Consider the following 19,833-nt stretch of genomic DNA (forward strand, 5'->3'; position numbering starts at 1 on the left):
TTCAGAGTTCTGGGACCATCCCCTGAGCCTGCTTGGTCAGGTATTCTGTGTTGTTGCCAGCAGAGCTCCTTACTGCAGTTCCACTCGATCCGCCACCTTGTTTGTTCTTCCAGTAGTTGTATCTTAAATGGTCACTTGCAAGCTTTTTAAACTCCAGACGGTACTGTCCACATTAGGATATAAAACGTGATCTTTATGAGCTAGGTACTTGTGTTCTCATTACTCATAATAGCTAAAATTTTACCATTTTTCTTTTAGACTCTCCTTCCAGAACTCCTGTGTTGGTGGGGTCTGATGAATTTGACAAATGTCTTAGTAATGATAAGTTTTCTCATGAAGAATACAGTAATGGTGCACTTTCAATATTGCAATATCCCTATGGTAAGTGTGATTACTACTTGATTGAAAATACTAAGATTTATCTATTTAAATTTATTTTACATATTAACTTGAAATTAATTAGTAGAATTCAAGTGAAAAGTAGTTGATTGGAGTGTTGTTGTTGTTGTAAAGTGCCATCGAGTTGGTTATGATTCATAGTGAACATGTATAGGGTTTCCGAGGAGCAGCTGGTGAGCTTGAACCACCGACCTTTCAATTTAAACTGACCTTGTGGTCCAGTACATTAACCCACAGTTCCATGAAATAAAAATGTCTGGGAGGTTATATTGTGATTGTTGGCTAAGTGTATAAGCTCTAAAGTCATATCCCAGTTATACCATGTTCTCAGTTGGGCACACTTAACTGGCCTATGTCTTAGTTCTTTCATCTATGAGATGAGGAGACTAATCATGATGTCTGTCCATTGGGTCGTTATGAGAATATACATATCCAGTCTTAGTTAGCACTGTACCTGGCACATACTGTTCCATAAGTGTTGTTAGTTGCAGTCCATCCCCTGTGTATCTGAATAGAAGGGTTTTCAAGTCTGTGTCTTCTCAGAAGCAGCTGTCCAGAGTTGTTTTTTGAGATGCCTCTGCATGAGTTCCAGTGGCCAGCCTTTCAATTCGGAATCAAGTGCTTAACCATTCGTGCCACCAGATTGTTAAGTGCTGTCGAGTTGATTATGTCTCAGCCACCCACAAAGAGTTCCGAATGCATGGCTGGTAGGTTTGAACCACCAACCTTGTGGTTAGTAATCCAGTGCTTATCCTGTGGTGCCACACCAGGACTCCCAATAAACATTATTAATTCTTGTCATTAGTTCTTTAGTTTACTTACACATCTGTATACTATAGTCTATGTACTGAAGAAAAGAGGTGTTTCCCTTCAAGCTATGTGAAAATGCTGTAAAAAATTAGAGTTTTTTAATTTTGCTCTCAGGTAAGAGAAATTGATATAAAAGTTAAGAACAGGTAAATTTTGATATTAATTATATTACTGTGTGGTAAGTATCCGTTCTATAAAGTTAGGACATATTTAGATGTAAAAATCTTTTGAACAGTTAGTTAAATAAATACGTTAAATCTGTATTAGAAAAAAGCATATAGACTTTTTTTATGCTGAAATAAATATTATCAACAAGACTTAAGAGTCCTATCAGAAATAATTCAGTTCTTTTAAATGTAAGAAAGAATTCTCTAGATTCAAGAACTGGGAGGTTATGGTATAATTTAAGTTGATAACTCAAGAGCCCTGGTGGCACAATGATTAAGCACTCAGTTGCTAACAGAAAGTTGGCAGTTGGAACCCATGCTGTGACTCCAGGGAGAATCATTTGATAATCTGCTTCTGTTAAGATTACAGCCTAGAAAACCCGTGGGGCAGTTCTGTCACATGGGGTCAGTACTGACTTCATGGCACCTTTGGCACTGTAGGGTAAGCTCTGGACTGCTAATGGCAAGATTAGTGGTTTAGACCCACTGGCTGCTTAGCAGAAATACTATACAGGGTCGCTGTGAGTTGGAACTGACTCGATGGCCCCAACAACAAAAAGTTGACTAAAAAAAAAAGAAAAAAACCAGAAGACTCAGAACTGGAAACAACAGCCTTTATCCGATAGTGATCAAAAGAAAAGTAAGAGAAATTGTGTAATCTGTCTAAATAACGCAAAATAGAAGATATACAAAGACAGGTTGCTTTCTGGGACAAACTCATTTTTAATGGCCTGAAATGAACCAAAAGCATGATATTTTCCTAAAATTGGGTATTTTATTGATATCAAGTGAAAGGCAAGCTTAGAATATCCTGATGGAAGACTGAGTACTGCATAATTCTTTTATGTAATGGGTTGAATTATTAATGAGTTAATGAATAAGGTATCCCTTAACTCTTTTTTATAGTGTTACATTTCAATATAAAGAAAATTTCAGATACTAATGGAATAAAGGAAAGCATATTTATTCCACAAAAAGTAAAAAGTAGGATAAATGAAACTGTTTGAAGTATTAAAGAAAAGAGGTGAAACAATGCAAGAAAGGAATAATTAGCCTTATTTTAGTTGCTGTCCAATCTGTAAATCAAAGGAAAAGTGCTAATTTTTCACAAAGCTGGGCCGTTTGTCTTTTTACTGTTTGTCTTTGAAGATAACGGTTATTATCTACCATACTACAAGAGGGAAAGAAGCAAGCGGAGCACACAAATCACAGTTAGATTTCTGGACAACCTGAATTATAACAAGAATGTCCGCAAAAAGGATCCTGTCCTCCTCTTACACTGGTGGAAAGAAATAATTGGAACCATTCTGTTCTGCATCATTGCCACAACCTTTATCGTGCGCAGACTTTTCCATCCTCACCCTCACAGAGTAAGACGCTTTCTTAGAATCTAATTTATTTCAAAGGATTGTTGGGTGGATAGGAAACCTAATTGTGTGTGTGTTTGGGGTGGAGTGGGGTGGGGAAGTTAGTCTTAAATGTATTTAAACTTCGTTGTTGTATGACACTGAGTTAGTTCCAACTGATAGCACCCCTGTACGGGGTTTCTGAGAAGCGGCTGATGGGTTTGAACCACCAAATCTTTTCTTAGCTGTCTAGGGCTCATCCTACAGTGCCACACCAGTACATAAAATAATTGTTGCTATCCTCTCTGCCCCATTTCATTACCTGCTGTTCACACCTCAACTCACTGCAGTCTGATTTCCACCACTACCGCTCCACTGAGGTTGCTTTTGTCAAAGCTGTGAATGCTCTTCTCTCTCTTAACTTTAGTGGATATTTTTCAGGTCTTGTCTAATTTTTAACAAAGATGGGCCCATTTCAGCTTATGTGTTGAAAACCCTTAGTACCTTGTATTGCTCGGACTCGGCAGTTTATTTCGGTATTTTTTGTGCAACGCTTTCCTTTCCCTGTTCATTCCCCAAACTCTTCTTGAATGATCTCACTCACTTTCTCTGCTCCAATTATCTTACGTAGTCATAGTTTTAGAAACTATTTCTCTGGACCAACTGCCTAGTAGGTCTACACAGATACATTAAATGGGACATAGCTCTCAGACTATACCCATTTCCATTCCCAGCCCCAAACTCTTCCCTTGGTATGTTTCTCTCTCAATGAAATGTGCTGCCATCTAGTAGCGTAGTGGTTACGAATCGGGCTGCGAGACTTCAGGTCAGCAGTTCAAAACTACCAGCTATTCCTTGGGAAAAGATGAGGCTTTCTGCGTCCATAAAGATTTACAGCCTTGGAAACCCTGTACAGGGTTTCTATGAGTAGGAACCGACTCTATGGCACATAACAACAACAACTCAGTTACCAAAGCCAGAAATCTTTCTTCTCTCCCTCCTAATTTTTACCAACTTCTATCAAATTCTTCCTCCTAAATATCTTCAGTCTACTTTTTTTATCCCAACTTCCATCTTCCTAACAGAAATACCATCAAGCATCTCCTGAATTATTAAAATGGCCATTAATAAGTCCCCAGGCTTTTAGTTCTCACCCTATCTCAAACTCATTCTCCATACACCCAACCCTGTCTACATGTCCTAGCTTAAAGAACCTTTACTTTAATAGCTACAGTCCCCATTGATCTTAGGATGAAGTCTGTGTTGTTAGAATATACATGGTTCTGAATGATTTGTATCTGCCTACTCATTAATCGTAGTGGTTACGAATCGGGCTGCGAACCTTAAGGTCAGCGGTTCGAAACTACCAGCCGCTCCGCGGGAGAAAGATGAGGCTTTCTACTCCCGTAAGGATTTACACCCTCGGAAACCCTGTACAGGATCGCTATGGGTCGGAACCGACTCGACGGCACTTAACAACAACAACTCATTAATCAAAGTCCTGGTGTGGCATTGTGCATTAATGTGGCGACTACAAAGTCGTTTGAACTGCAAGGTCAGTGGTTCAGGCTCACCAGCTGCTCCTTGGTCACTATGGGTCAGAACTGACTTGACGGCACGTAACAACAACTCATTAATCGGAACATGGGTGTGGCTCTGTGGGTTAATAAGCTGGACTGCACCGTCAGTTTGAACCACAAGGTCGGAGGTTTAAGCCCGTCAGTTGTTCCCCAAAAATCCTATACAGACTCACTGTAGGTCGGAGCCGACTCGACAGCACTTAACAAAAACAGCTCATTACTTAAGAGTCCTGGTGTGGCACTGTAGAATAAACACTAGACTGCTAACCAGAAGGTCAGTGATTCAAATGCACCAGCCGCTCCTTAGAAACCTTACACAGGGTCTTGTTGAAATGGACTAGTCAGTACTTAACTACAATAACAGCCCTGGTGGTGCCATAGGATAAATACTGAACTGCAAATACAAACCAGCTGCTCCCAGGAGAAAGAGGTGGCTGTCTACTCCCATAAAGATTCATAGTCTCGGAAACCTGACGTACGTACGGACTCTGAGTCGGAATCGACTTGGTAGCAGTGGATTTGGTTTGGGATTTTTGTGGGGTTGGTTCATTATTCCATGTCACCATTGCCCTAACATTTTCTCCCCTCTCGTCCATGCTCTGCCATGTTGCTGGACTACTTCTCTCAGTCCCTCTGACCTTGTCTCTGCACCTTATTTACTCCCTGCCTCCTCCCACTGTTAAGTCCTGGACATCATTTGGCTTGAAACTAGTTGTCATGTCCTATGGGAAGTCTTTCTTAACCTCTAATTCTGAGTTAGATTCCCTTCCTTTGTCTTAGAATAACCTTACTCCCCTTACTAAAGTGCTCAATAGGTAAATTCCCAGCCACTGCCCTGTGCAGTCTTAGTCCCAGGACCAGGCCTATGGTGTTTACCACTGTCTCCCAACCTCTTAGATGGTGCCTGGCACGTAGACTAGTATAAATATTTGTTGAAAGAATCATTGGCTAAACAAATACGCTGCATTATTCCCTTCCAACCATAATCAATGTTGACATCCTCTGGAAATCTTTTAGGAGATGTTGGTGAAGAGGCACTGTAAATGAGATGTCAGATTCCATTTTCTATTGTTGGAATAATTTTTTTTTTTTTAATGTTTTATTGTGAATTATGTGATAGTTTACAGGGGAGAACATTAGTTTTACATTAACTCTATCGTATATCATTTCATTGCCATGGTTACAATCCCCTCCATGCATCATCAGCCAACCAAAGGATATACCCTGCAATCCTTCCCCCCGTGACCCCCAGGTCTTCAGCACACAGTCGCTCTCCCTCTCTGGATCTAAAGTCCCCAGTTTCTCTTTCTCTCCACGTCATCATCTCTGCCTCCATCTCAGGCATCACTGCTTCTCTGGGTAGGGTCCTGCTCTCTGCTCTTCTCCATTGATGGTCCTAGAGACCTCCACTCGTAGACTGCAAAGTTAATCACTCCCCTCCTTGCTATAAAACGTCTGCCTTTACATTTCCAACCCTCACAATCAGTCCTGATAACAATTATTCACTACTGTATCACAAGAGACCCATCCGCATTTCATTTCATCAGCCCCGCCTAGTCAGATTGAATACTACTCACTGGAGATTCTACCTTCCTCCAGGCCCTCTGGATCTAGGTTCCCTCTTGAAAGCTTGTAAGCCAGTCACTTCTTGCCTTTGTAGCCCCCCTCCCCCATTTTGGGTAGCCAATGTCCAAGTTGCCCATCCCTGTCTACTCTGTGTGTGGAGGGGGTGGGGATGATTCTTGCTGTAAGGATTTGTGGAATCATTTTTAAAGCACTTACAAGATTGGTGGAGTCCTTGTGTGACACTGTAGGATAAGCGCTGGACTGTTAACCTCAAGTGGGCAGTTCAAACCCACCAACCACTCCTTGGAAACCCTATACACAGTTGCTGTGAGTCAAAACTGACTCAACCACGCTTAACAACAACACAAGATTGGTTGGGAAAGAAAGACGTTTGCACTCCTACTTACATATGTACACAGTCTTTTTCTGTATTCCTAGTTACATGGTATACTGCACATATGTTGCTGTTAAGTGCCACTGAGTCAGTTCTGACTCATGGTGACCCTTTTTAGGGTTTTCAAGGAGCAGCTGGTGGGTTTGAACCACCAACCTTGCGGTCTAGTGCTTATCCTACAGTGCCACACCAGAACTCCATGTCTGTATGATACACCCACATTATAAAGAAACACTAGAGTGATGGTGGTGGGGAAGATACACTTTTTCTGTAACATAAAAGTGGAAACACTGTATATTGTAGTTTTATAATGTTTATGTTTTTCTTAGTCTTACTTATTTTTCAACATTATAACCTGGTTGTTAGCTATCTTCTATTCAGCTTTGTACTGGTGGTGACTGCTGTTTATTTCCATTTTACTAGCAAAGGAAAGAATCTGAAACCCAATGTCAAACTGAAAGCAAGTATGATTCTATAAATGGGGACTCCAGTGACAGCAGCTGGAATGACATAAAAAGTTCCGGATATGTATCACGGTAAGAGTCCCATAAGGATATGGATGTGTCACAATAAAAGTCTCATAGGAAAATAGGTGTGTTATAGCTTCTTATGGTCACAATCTCAATCAAAGAAGAAATGATTTCTTTAAACTAAGACCTTGCTTGACCCTTTTTGTGTGTGTGTGTGTGTGTGTGTGTGTGTGAATATTTGGTTAAATAAAGCATAGACGTAATTCACTGGTACTTGCAATGCATTCAAAGTGTTTCTTACCAAAAGCAGGATAGAAATAGTGTTACAGAAGTTTATAATTTCAACTGCCAAATCAGATTTTTATTTAGAGAACTTAGTGACTGAGAGTCTACCATGTACAGGGCTTGGCTGTACTAGTTGTTGTTAAGTGCTGTTGAGTAGATTCTGACTCATTGTGACCCTGCATAGGGTTTCCAAGGCTGTAAATCTTTACGGGAGCAGAAAGCCTAATCTTGAGGTTAACAGCACAACTCTTAACTGCTATGGTACCAGAGCTCCTTATTATGTAAGTTCCATTCATACTATCAAAAGTTGAGGATTGGTTTTTTGCTTTAGTTTCTTAAAGCAAAATTTACTAGTTGCCTAGCAAATGATAAAGGCTACCTTAATACTCTTGCTAATGAAGAAGCTGAGTAACACAAGGAGGCTTAAAAAAATTGGTAGAAAGATAGACTTCAGAGATAATGGAATTTGTCCATGAAATTTTTGAAGCCCCCTCATACTCCAGTGAGAGGCAGGGGGAACAAGGGAGTCATCACTGATGAAGTCATCCATGGTACCTTCACCATTGTTTGGAACTTATGGTCCTATATGCAAGACAGTGTTTCAGGGTAAATAGAAAGAGTCCTCAGTGGGTGTGAATGCTGAGAAAAGTCACTAACTCTTTGTGATGGCTCAGGAGGGCATCATAACTGAGGTCATGTTTGAAGTGAACTTTAGGTCGTGTTTAAGTAAGACTAGGGGAGGAATGGGCAGTGGTGAGTGTGTGTGTGGCTGTTGTCAAGAGAATCTGACATTGAATGAAACTAATCAACTTTCCTCTAACTGTATGCAGTGTGAAGACTGCAGTTGCTTTGTCCCTTTAATAAAGGGGCTTTGTGATTATAATAATAGTACTTGATATTTATGGAGTGCTTACTGTGCTTGAGTCACTATTAAGAGTGTGAACTCTGGATTCAGTAGTGAGTTCAAATCCCAGGTGTGTCAGCATTTATCATCTGGGATTGTAGACAAGATGATGCTTAGACCTAGGGGACTTTCATTACATAGATAGTCATTGTTGCAGACAAAAACAGAAGCTCACTGCCATCTACAATTCATGTAGGACAGAGTACATCCACTCCATAGGGTTTCTGAGAGTGCAAATATTAATGAATGCAGACAGACTCATCTTCCTCCGTGGGGCAATTGGTGGGTTCAGACTACCTACCAGGAGTTAGCAGCCCAGTGCTTAATTCACTGTGCCACCAGAAGTCTGTAGATCATTATATATATACATGGAGTTCTGTGTAGACTAAGCACTGGGCTATTAACTGAAAGATTGGCAGTTCAAACCCCCAGCCGTTCCTCAGAAACTCTATACAGGGTCGCTATGGGTCAGAACTGGCCTGAAGGCACTTAATAACAATATCGTAAGTATCATAAGCGTAAGCATCATCTTGTCTATGCTCCCAGATGATAAATGCTGACACACCTGGGATTTGAACTCACTACTGACTCCAGAGCTCACACTCTTAATAGTGACTCAGGCACTGTAAGCATTCAATAAATATTAAATACTGTAACTCTTGTTAAGTGCTGTTGATTCAGTTCCGACCCATAGTGACCCTGTATAGGGTTTCCAAAGAGCGCCCTGGGGGTTTGAACTGCTCACCTTGTGTTCAAACTGAGTTTGTAGCCCAGCAAACCACACCAGGACTCCAACAACAATATATGTGTATATATAAGTATGTAATGAATTCTGCTGTGCTGTTGCAGGTTAATGTGCTGTACTGCAAAGTAAGTTTGAACTACAAGGTCAGCAGTTCAAGCTTACCATTCGATCCTTGGAAATCCTTTACAGAGATGCTATAATACAGAACAAACTTAAAATACTTAACAACATATATAAAGTCATTATATATATGTTGTTAAGTGCCATAAAGTTGGTTCTGACACACAGAGACTCTGTATAGGGTTTCTGAAACTTTAAATCTTCTTAGGAGCAGAAAGCCTCATCTTTCTCCTGAGGAACATCTGGAGGGCTTGAACCACAGATCTTTTGGTTCACAGTCCAGTGCTTATCTTAATGGAGTACTGCACTCCTATTATGTGTGTGTGTGTGTGTATAATGTGTATATATGTATGTATTTATATATATGTTGTTGTTGTTAAGTACCATGCAGCCGGTTCTGACACATAGTGACCCTACACAGGGTTTCTGAGGCTGTAAATCTTTACGGGAGCAGAAAGCCTCCTCTTTCTCCCGTGTAACAGCTGGCAGTTTCAAACTGCCGACCTTGGGATTAGCAACCTGATTCGTAACCACTATGCTACCAGAGAGAGAGAGAGGAGTCCTGGTGTGGCACTGTGGATTAATGCGCCAGACTGCAAAGCCGTTTGAACTGCAAGGCTGGCGGTTCAAGCTCACCAGCTGCTCCTAGGAAACCCTATACAGGGTCGCTATGGGTCGGCACCAACTTGACGGCACTTCACAACAACATATATATGGAGCTCTCGTAGTGTGTATGTATGTATGTGTATATATATATATATATAACCTTTCAGAAGATATATCAGTTTTCACGGGTGTTTTTCTTAATATAGGAGGATCGTTCAGTTGTCCCTCCAGGAGTAGGATGTAAACTTCATAGATTTTTATAGTTGGGGAGGTGGTTTTGTGCTGAGGTACCTTGACTAGCTATTTTTAGGGATACAAGTTGTACTCTTCATTCTCTGCAAAGATAATTGGCCCTTGGAGAGTTGGGATCTGTTGCTTCTCTTCCTTAACTTCATGTTCTAGGCAGCTGAGCCAACTACTTCTATATTAAAATGAAAGTAATAACCTTATAAGAGACACCAAAGATACTGTAGTTCTCCCCATATGGCTGGAGGAGCACATATCCACAGCATGCATACATTTACACTCAATAGACATGTGTTAGATCTATTTGCCAGGTAGTGCCCAGGCTCTGGAAATACAAAGAGAACTAAAATATGGTTCTAGGAATGCTGTATAGTCATAGTGAAATTATCAGAATGCAAGAAGAACTGTTGTTGTTGTTGTTAGGCGCCGTCAAGTCCATTCCGACTCATTGCAACCCTGTGCACAACAGAAACACTGCCCAGTCCCGCGCTATTGTCATCTGAAGACTAGGGGTTCATTAAGAACAAAGAGAAAAGGCTGTCCTAATAGAGCAAATGGAGTCCTGGTGTGGCGCTGTGGGCTAATGCGCCAGACTGCGAAGCCATTTGAACTGCAAGGTTGGTGGTTCAAGCTCACCAGCTGCGCTTCAGAAACCCTATACAGGGTCGCTATGGGTCAGAATCGACTCAACGGCACTTAACAGCAACAACAGTAGCGCAAACAGCAGAAGCAAAACCCCCGAAGTTGTGAGAGAGTGAGGTGCAAGTTATAGTATCCAGTGCAGATCAGGGAGGTCATGCATTGAAGGAGAAGCAGACTGCAGTGTAGCTGTCCATCTGTAAGCCACAGATGATGATGGCGTGTAGCTTTGCTTGGGTGTGAATACCTTTGGTAATGAGCGTTACTGACTCGAGGCCACTAGTTAATGCCAGACAGATTTTGTTCTTAGAAAGATTTCTGACTAAAAATACTTATATATGATATGAGTGACTGCATTTTCACAGGAAATGTACAGGCAGTGATATAAAATTAAATTACATTTTCTAATTAAAAGTCCAAAGTGCTTAGATGAGGTAAATTTTTAGAGAATTAGCAATCTGTTTTGGTAAGTGCTGGGCAGACAGTATTAAGTAGGAGGGAGAGTGTACTATTGCTCTAAGACCAAGTGATTCCCAATTAAACTGAAGCCTTTGTATTATTTATAAATTCCCTAGGGGAGAAAATTAGAATGTGTTCTAATTTATACCAGAAAAAGAACAAAGAAAGCTATCAGTAGAATTCAAATTACAATTTTTAGTAATAATTTCTACGAGACTTATTAAATAGATATTCTTATGTATCATAAAATATATTGAATTGATAATTACTACAACATTGAAAATGATTTGTAAACTTTTGTCATTTGTAAACTTTTTCTTCCCCCCTCCCCCTTAGATATCTAACAGATTTTGAACCAATTCAGTGCATGGGTCGTGGAGGGTTTGGAGTTGTCTTTGAAGCTAGAAATAAAGTAGATGACTGCAACTATGCAATTAAAAGGATCCGCCTCCCCAACAGGTAATGGATGCTACTTTTTGTAAACTTGGAATTATTACCAGATGTTCTGATAGACAGTATGGCCTTCTGAATTGAGGCTTCTGCTGCTGGTGGTTGTGTACCATCGAGTCAGCTCCAACTCACGGTGGCCCTGTTTAGAGTTTCTGAGGCTATGGACATTTACAGGAACAGAAAACCTCGTCTTTCTCCTGAGGAGCAGCTGGTGAATTCGAAATGTTGATCGTACAGTTAGCAGGCTCAACACATGACCCACTATGCCACCACGTTCCCTTTAATTGAGACGTTGTTGTTAAGTGCCCTTGAATCGATTCTGGCTCTTAGTATCCTTGTATACAGTGTCTGAGGAGGTTTGAACTGCTGGTCTTGCAGTTAGCAGTCCAGTGAGTCCAGTGCTTATTCCCCAGCACCACACCAAGATTCCTTAATTGAGACTGTTGCTAAGTGCCATTGATTCTATTCCAACTCACAGCAATCCTGTATAAAGTTTCCAAGGAGTGACTGATGAGCTTGATCCACAAACTTTGTGGTTCAAACCAATCTTGCAGTCCAGTGCATTAATCCACAGTGCCACACCAGGACTCCTAATTAAGGCTTCTCCACCTTTAATTATCTTTATTTACTGAGAATCTATGTTCTCTAGAGCCTATAGAAAACACGGTTTCCGACCTTCAGAATCTAAGGTTCTTAGTTCTACCAGATAACCAAAGGTGTGATCTATTTATATTATTTTGCATCTACTTATAAAGTCCACCCTTGTTTTTTGGGTGTGTTTTCATTTTATTGTAGTAAGACATACATTGAAAATATACCATTTAAACCAATTCAAGTATATAATTCCATGACATTAATAACATTTGCCCTGCTGAATTCACTCCTAATAGACCTTCAGTAACCCTTTAGCATTAACTCCCTATTTCCCCACCCAGCCATCCCTAGGAAGTTTTATGTTTCTATTCATTTGCCTATTCTTGTTATTTCATTTAATTTGGATTGTACAATATTTCTTTTTGTGTGTGTGAATTATTTCATTCAGAATAGTGTTTTCACGGTTCATTCATGTCATAGCATAGATCAGAACTTCATTTGTCTTCATTTGTCTGAATAATATCCCATTTCTCAGCCGCTCCTCAGAAACCCGATGCAGGGTCACTATGGGTCAGAACCCGACTTGACAGCACTTAACAACAACAATAAATCAGAAAGACCCACTTCCACTGAGTCAATTTCAACTAATAGCAACCTTATATAGGGTTTCCAAGACTTCAGATCTTTACAAGAACAGCCCATCTTTTATGATACCTATTATTGTCATTTTTCTGCTCCCGTAAAGATTTACAGCCTTGGAAACCCTATACAGGGTCACTATGAGTCGGAACCGACTCCACTGCACATAACAACAACAATAACATTATTGTCATTAGCATCCTGGTGTGGTGCTGCAGAATAATGCATTGGACCACAAGGTCAGTTTGAACCACAATGTTGGTGTCTCAAACCCACCAGATGCTCCTTGGAAACCCTGTACAGGGTTGCTATAAGTCCAACTGACTCGAACTATAAGTCCAACTGACAACAACATTATTGTTGTTAAGTATCATCAAGTTGTTTCCAACTCATAATAACCCTATATAGGGTTTCAAAGGATAAATCTTTACAAGAGCAGAAAGCCTCATCTTCTCCTACAGAGTGGCTAGTGGGCTTGAACTGCCAACTTTGTATTAAGCAATCCAGTACTTATCCTGTGGAGCCACTGTGCTCCCATAATTCCTACACACTTTAACAAATAGCACTATTTAAAAAATATTCTGTATTGTGGGAAATAATAAAAACTATTTTTATCCCTCCTACCCAGTAATAAGGAGCTCTGGTAGCATAGTGGATACACATTGGGCTGCTAATCACAAGGTCAGCAGTTTGAAACTACCAGCTGTTCTGTGGGAGAAACAGGAAGCTTTCTGATCCCATAAAGATTTACAGCCCCAGAAACCCTAGGCAGGGTCGCTATGAGTCAGAACTATGACACACCACCACCACCACCACAACCACCACCACCGCTACCACCACCGCCACCCAGTAATAAGCCCTGGTATGACTCTGAGGGTTAATGTGCTGGACTGTAAGGTCGCTTTAAACCACAGAGTTGGCAGTTCAAGCTCACCAGCCGCTCTTCAGAAACCCTATACAGGGTTACTGTGAGTTGCAACCAACTGGAAGGCACTTCACACCAATAACCCAGTAATAACCACTATTTACATTCTAGAATATGAAAGGGCTTCAAAGTTTGTGGGAAAATTCCATTATCTTTTCATTGTATTTTCCACAAACTTTTTGAAGACCCCTCATATTTTGTTTCATTACTTTTTTCCTGGGCATTTTTGTTATGGTTGTTATGTGCTGTGGAGAATCTGTTCCGCTTCATAGCAGCCCTTTATAGGGCTTCCAAGGAGCAGCTGGTGGGTTTGAACAGCCAGTCTTCTGGGCATTCATTTATGTAATTGGTTGTATAGTTACCAGTACTACACAATACGTTTCTGGCTTCTGTTGCTTTCTTTGGATCAATTTCTCAAAATGGAATTACTGGCTTAGAACAATGTTATGCTTCAGATAATGGGCTGTCCATCTATATGGTGGTGGTGGTGGTGGTGTGCCATGGAGTCGGTTCTGACTCATACTGATCCTGCATAGAGTTTCCGAGGCTGTAAATCTTTATGGGAGCAGAAAGCCCACTCTTTCTCCTGCAGAATGGCTGGTAGTTTCAAACTGCTGACCTTTGGCCTGACTTGTAACCACTATGCTACCAGAGCTCCTTCTCCAACTATATTGCTGTTATTGTTAAGTGCCATCAAGTTGGTTCTGACCCATAGTGACTCGGTATAGGGTTTCCGAAGAGTGACTGTTGGGGATGGACCATCGACCTTGCGGTTCAAACACCACACCAGGACTCTTTTCCATCTCTGTATAAGGCTCTTATTAATTGGTGATTAAATGTGCACTAATTGCTGTCCTGTCCTGCTAGCTGGTAGCGTCACCATTTTGACTGCAGATAAGGGATGTTGATGATTTAGGTATTATGGAATGAATTATTTTCTTTTGGTATAGTACATTTGAGTAGTTTAAATACTCATATATATGAAGTTCCACATGGGATATAAAAATTAAGGCTTCTGCTTTCGAGAAACCTATAATTATATGGGACTTTTGTACATATACTTACATAAATTACAAGTGCAAGGAAGATCATAACTCATGCCTTATCTTAGTAAATACCTTCTCATGAAGAAAGAGCAAATGTCACTGAAAGGCAGTCGAGGAAGCCAAGTTCTGTAAGGTGGTGACATTTGCACTGCATATTCCAGAAGAGCCTGTCCCTTATAAGAGGCTCTGTAAGGGCAGGGCAGCGAGGTGCATGGCTGGCATGAGCAGAGGCTCTAGACAAGCACCCTGAAATGGTACCGAGTATGGTGAGTATTTCCAGATGGGGGGAGCAGAGGTACAACCGAGGGCACATAGGAGACGGGGTGGAAGAGATCAGCTGCCACACTGTGCGCACGGTGTGAAGGAGTTTGGATTTTATTCCTTAGGCATTTGGATTTTGGAGTAGAAGAATGCCGTGATCAGAGTGGAATTTGGCTCTGGTGATGGTGTGTAGATGGCTTACATGGGAAAAGGATTGACGACAGGAACATTGGCCTGGAGATTTTCTTGCAGCATTTAATCTTTAAATATATAACATGATTGTTACAGCAGTAGGGACCAATGAGAATAAAATGGATGAAGGAATTGAAAAGAAGGAATAGAGACCTCAAAGTCAGAGAGTTAAAAAATGTACTGGGATTCTCAGACTGGGAGAGTGGGAGACATCAGTAACAAGAAAACACTGAGGAAAAAGTCACAGTCACCTGACTTTGTTCTGGGGAGGAGAAAATGTTATAATTTGTGTTTATGTTGTGTAAGGTGAAATCTCAGAATAAATGGTGTTAGAATCGCTGTCAACCTGAAGAAAAAAATTGATGTTTTTCTAGTTAAACACATCACTGCCTGTGATATTTTTTTAGTTGAGGCTTGTTATAAACCAACAGATGCGATAGTACTTGCTTTTTGTATTGTAATATGCATCCTTTTTATAGTGGTTCTTCTCCATCTTTCTGAGTACTTCACTCACTTTTGCCTATTTCTCTTTATTAAGTCTATAGTGATTTATTTTTATTTAGTCAAGAAATTTTTACTTAAATGAGCCAATAGATATACTTATTTTCAGAAGAAAAAAAACCAGTAGGTTAAAATATACTGTAACCTATTGTGATATGTTTGTTTTTTTTTAAAAACACAGGATTTATTATATGCCTTCTTAGAATTTTATCAGTAGCGCTAAGTCAGCTCATCTATTTCTCATTTTAGATTCAAGGGAGACTCTTATTCCCTATGTGTTTTCACTGTTGAATATGATAACTTCTGCAGATGTGAACAGCCTTCAGTGTCTTCTTTTTTCTCTATTTCAGGGAACTGGCTCGGGAAAAGGTAATGCGTGAAGTTAAAGCATTAGCCAAGCTTGAACATCCAGGAATTGTCAGATATTTTAATGCCTGGTTAGAAACACCACCAGAGAAATGGCAAGAAAAGATGGATGAAATCTGGCTGAAAGATGAAAGGTAACGTCTTTGTTAAATATAGTCTTAAAAATATTCATCTTTAGTTTAGCTTTTGCTTCTGTGAGTTGAATATCATTTCTGTAACTTTAGTGTGTTTTCTTCATTTTTAAAGAGAAAGGACTGCAGATTTCTTTTCTCTGTTACCATGTTTTAGAAAGTGCTTGATCCACTTGTTAGTTAATTTAGTTTTTCAAAATATGAATTTTTAAAATTAATATCAGACAGAGCTCTATGAGAGATTTACAGTGAATTTTCTAATATGAGGTATTGTATATTTTTGTCTTAAATTTTTTTTTTCTCATAGCAATTAACAAGTTCCAACTCCTTTAAAAATAGATTTAATCTGTTTGCATTTAAAAATATGTAAACTTAGGGAAGCATGGTGGCTTTCTGTAGAATAAATGCTGGACTGTCAGCCACAGGTAGACAGTTCAAGCAGGCCAGCCACACTACAAGAGAAAGATGAGGCTTTCTACTCCTGCAAAGATTTACAGCCTCAGAAACCCTACGTAAGGTCCATATGAGTTGGGACCACCTTGTCAGCACTGAACAACAACAACAAACTTAGGTAACCCAAAGACATTTTCCATCTGAGCCCAGATAATATGATATGCCATAAGAAGGAAGGTGTTTAAAAAGTTCTAAATGAGAACAAAAAGGAAGCTGATGACTTAAAAAACAACAGAGATAAAATGTGCCTGCCTAGAGTATTTAACGCAGGAGTAGATTCATGCCAGGGACATTATTACAGAAGCACTTGCAGTTGTGGTCCCTACTAACCCATGGAAGCTGGCATGTAGCTAACTGTGAGCTGCTGTCTTAATTTGGACTGAAGCTTCAGAATTCAGGCCACCGAGGAGTCCGGTCCTTTACTTACTCCAGGACTTTGTATTTTGCACAAAAGGTCTTGTCTGCTCTGGCATGATGGCCCCAGCTAATTGTTTCCAGTGTACAGTAAAATTTTCAAATTCAAATTTTTAGAAGGAATAGATGGAATGTGATTTTTTTTGGTCTCGTACAGCGTATTTTTATATAATCTTTATGTTGTTGGCCATTTGAAAATTGGTTTAATTGTAGTTGATTCTTTTTAGACAGAGAACACAGAACACAAATAATCTAATCAATATATACTCACTCCCTTACTTCTGTATTCCTCCCCTTTCTAGCACGGATTGGCCACTCAGTTCACCAAGCCCAATGGATGCACCATCAGTGAAAATCCGCAGAATGGATCCCTTCTCTACAAAAGAACATATTGAAATCATAGCTCCTTCACACAGAAGTAGATCTTTTTCAGTAGGGATTTCTTGTGGCCAGACAAGTTCATCTGAGAGCCAGTTCTCTCCGCTGGAATTCTCGGGAATTGACCATGGAGACGTCAGTGGGTCTGTGGACCCAGTATACAACCTCCAGGACAGTTGCCTTACAGACGGCGAGGTGCAAGATGGCACGATGGATGGCAATGATGAGGGGCACTCCTTTGAACTCTGCCCTTCTGAGGCCTCTTATGTAAGGTCGAGGGAGAGAACCTCCTCTTCTATAGTGTTTGAAGATTCGGGCTGTGATAATGCCTCCAGCAAAGAAGAGATCAAAATGAACCGACTGTATGTTGGCAACCATTATGCTAATAAGCTAACTGGGTTCAAGCATTCCAGTAGCAAGTCTTCTTCTGAACCGACTTTGTCTGTTTCTCCTCCGAGACCAACCACTTTAAGCTTAGATCTCACAAAAACCACTGCAGAAAAACTCCAGCCCAGTTCACCCAAGGTGTATCTTTACATTCAGATGCAGCTGTGCCGGAAGGAAAACCTCAAAGACTGGATGAACAGGCGATGTACCATTGAGGAAAGGGAGAGGACCATGTGTCTGCACATCTTTCTGCAGATAGCTGAGGCTGTGGAATTCTTGCACAGTAAAGGACTCATGCACAGGGACCTTAAGGTTTGTATTGTGGCATATCATGTGCCCATGGGGTTCAGTCTGACATGGTGTGATTCAGAATAGCAGTTGCAGTACTGGTCAGTTTTGAACTGAACGACCTTTAAGAACGGAAGAGTCAAGACATCAGGGAACAGAGATCTGGGAAAGTAAGCGTAAGGGTCCAGTCTGCTGCAAGGAGAAGTTTCATGCTTTGAAAAATTTTAAGGCAAATCATGCATTTTGCTTTGTAATGTGTTTAGGTCCATTTTACTGTAAAGAGCATTTCGTGTCCCCTCTTAAAAACAGAAGAAAAAAAAAAAGAATATGTACAATTTGCCATTAGTAAATACAAAGCCAAATTGAAAAAGTTTATGAAAAAATTACATTATCTTACAGTTATATTTTTCCATGAAGTTATTGAAGCCCCCTCAGCTACCTCATTTTTTTCTGTGACTTTTAGTTACTCTGACACAAATGCCCCCAAGGCCCTGAAGTAGCAGGGGCAAAGAGCCCCTGTGGAGGGCGAGATGGGGGTTCCTTATCTAGCCAGCTTTAAACTGTGGCAGATCATTGAACATCATCTCCTTGCTTTCCCCCTCTTTCTGAACTGTTCGGGTCTTGGAGGAAGGGTGGAAAGACAGATGGGGAAAGGTAGCAATGCTTAGAGTGATGGTTTGCAGTTCTAAATCTTTGATTCTATTTTTAGTATGTTGTTGTTGTGAAGTGCTGTTGAGTCGATCCTGACCCATAGCGACCCTGTATAGGGTTTCCAAGGAGCAGCTGGTGAGCTTGAACCGCCGACCTTGCAGTTCAAATGGCTTTGCAGTCTGACGCAGTAACCCACAGCGCCACACCTGGACTCTACACTATCAAATAGTGTCATAATAGAGTATGATAAGTTATGTGAGTTCCTTATTAAAACATGCAGCATTTCCTTACTATATGTTTTTGAAAATAAGCACTGGCTTGCTTTGCTTTATTATGCTTCATAGATAATTCACAGTTTTTCTTTTTTGTTTTTTAAAAATTGAAGGTTTACGGGAACCCTGCCTCATAGCCAGTCTATTGGTGCCATTTTTCCAACAGGCTGCGCTTGCTTCCTATCTTGGTGTCTCAGTATTTTAAACTATTAATAATGCTACTGAACATTTAATAGACTACAGTCTAGTGTAAAGATGACTTTGATAAAAACCAAAGTAATTGTGTGACTCACTTTATTATTGCTTGCTGTCAAGTCGGTTCCGACTCATAGCTACCCTGTACAGGGTTTCCAAGGATTGGCTGGTAAGTTTGAACTGCTGACCTTGTAATTAGCAGTCCAGTGCTTATCCTACACCAGGGCTCCCACTTTATTATGATCATCACTATATTGTAGTGGTCTGGACCCAAGCCTCACTCTCTCCGAGGTATGCATATATATTAAATTTTTAACTAAATTCTGCTATGTTCCATATATTCATAGCTGTGATCAGTAGTGTATAGTGAATATATAAATAATTTTTTGAATGAAGTAGCTTAAATTCATGATAGATTTGGACCCATTATAAGTATTTTCCATTTTGTTTTTTGTAACTGCAGACTCTGTTTCTGGCATCAAGCTTGCCGTTTGAGCCAAAGTTATTTTCTTCTAAGTCAGCAGGTTTTAAAATCCTTTAATATAGTTTAAGAATTTGGGATAGTAACACTATGAATTAGAACTAATTCCTGTTTTCCAACTTAATTGTTTCTCAATTATATATATATATATTCCCCCCCCCACCCCGTGGGTTTTTTTTTTTTTTTTTTAATGTTTTATTGTGAATTATGTGATAGTTGACATGGTCATGGGAGAACATTAGTTTTACATTCATTCTATCGTAATAGTGTCTCTCATTGCCATGGTTACAATCCCCTCCATGCAGTCCTTTCCCCCGTACCCCCCAGATCTTCAGCACACAGTCGCTCACCCTCTCTTGATCTAAAGTCTCAAGCTGTTCCATCGCTCTATGTCATCATCTCTGGCTCCATTTCAGGCATCACTGCTTCTCTGGGTAGGGTCCCGCTCTCTGCTCTTCTCCCTTGATGGTCCT

The 19,833-nt window shown here is 40.3% G+C and overlaps 1 protein-coding gene across 2 annotated transcripts in view; it reads left to right on the forward strand.

Annotated features, from left to right (window-relative positions):
* Window positions 1-19,833, forward strand: part of EIF2AK3 (eukaryotic translation initiation factor 2-alpha kinase 3) — a 141,552-nt gene that overhangs the window by 59,880 nt on the left and 61,839 nt on the right. For both annotated transcript variants that reach the window (XM_006875852.1, XM_006875853.1), the window contains exons 8-13: window positions 259-381; window positions 2,526-2,746; window positions 6,686-6,798; window positions 11,073-11,195; window positions 15,695-15,844; window positions 17,011-17,785. In XM_006875852.1, coding sequence (XP_006875914.1) covers window positions 259-381; window positions 2,526-2,746; window positions 6,686-6,798; window positions 11,073-11,195; window positions 15,695-15,844; window positions 17,011-17,785 — 1,505 coding nt within the window. The remainder of the gene's footprint in view (window positions 1-258; window positions 382-2,525; window positions 2,747-6,685; window positions 6,799-11,072; window positions 11,196-15,694; window positions 15,845-17,010; window positions 17,786-19,833) is intronic.

This window comes from Chrysochloris asiatica, unplaced genomic scaffold, assembly GCF_000296735.1.
Source record: "Chrysochloris asiatica unplaced genomic scaffold, ChrAsi1.0 scaffold00341, whole genome shotgun sequence".
NCBI lineage: Eukaryota > Metazoa > Chordata > Mammalia > Afrosoricida > Chrysochloridae > Chrysochloris > Chrysochloris asiatica.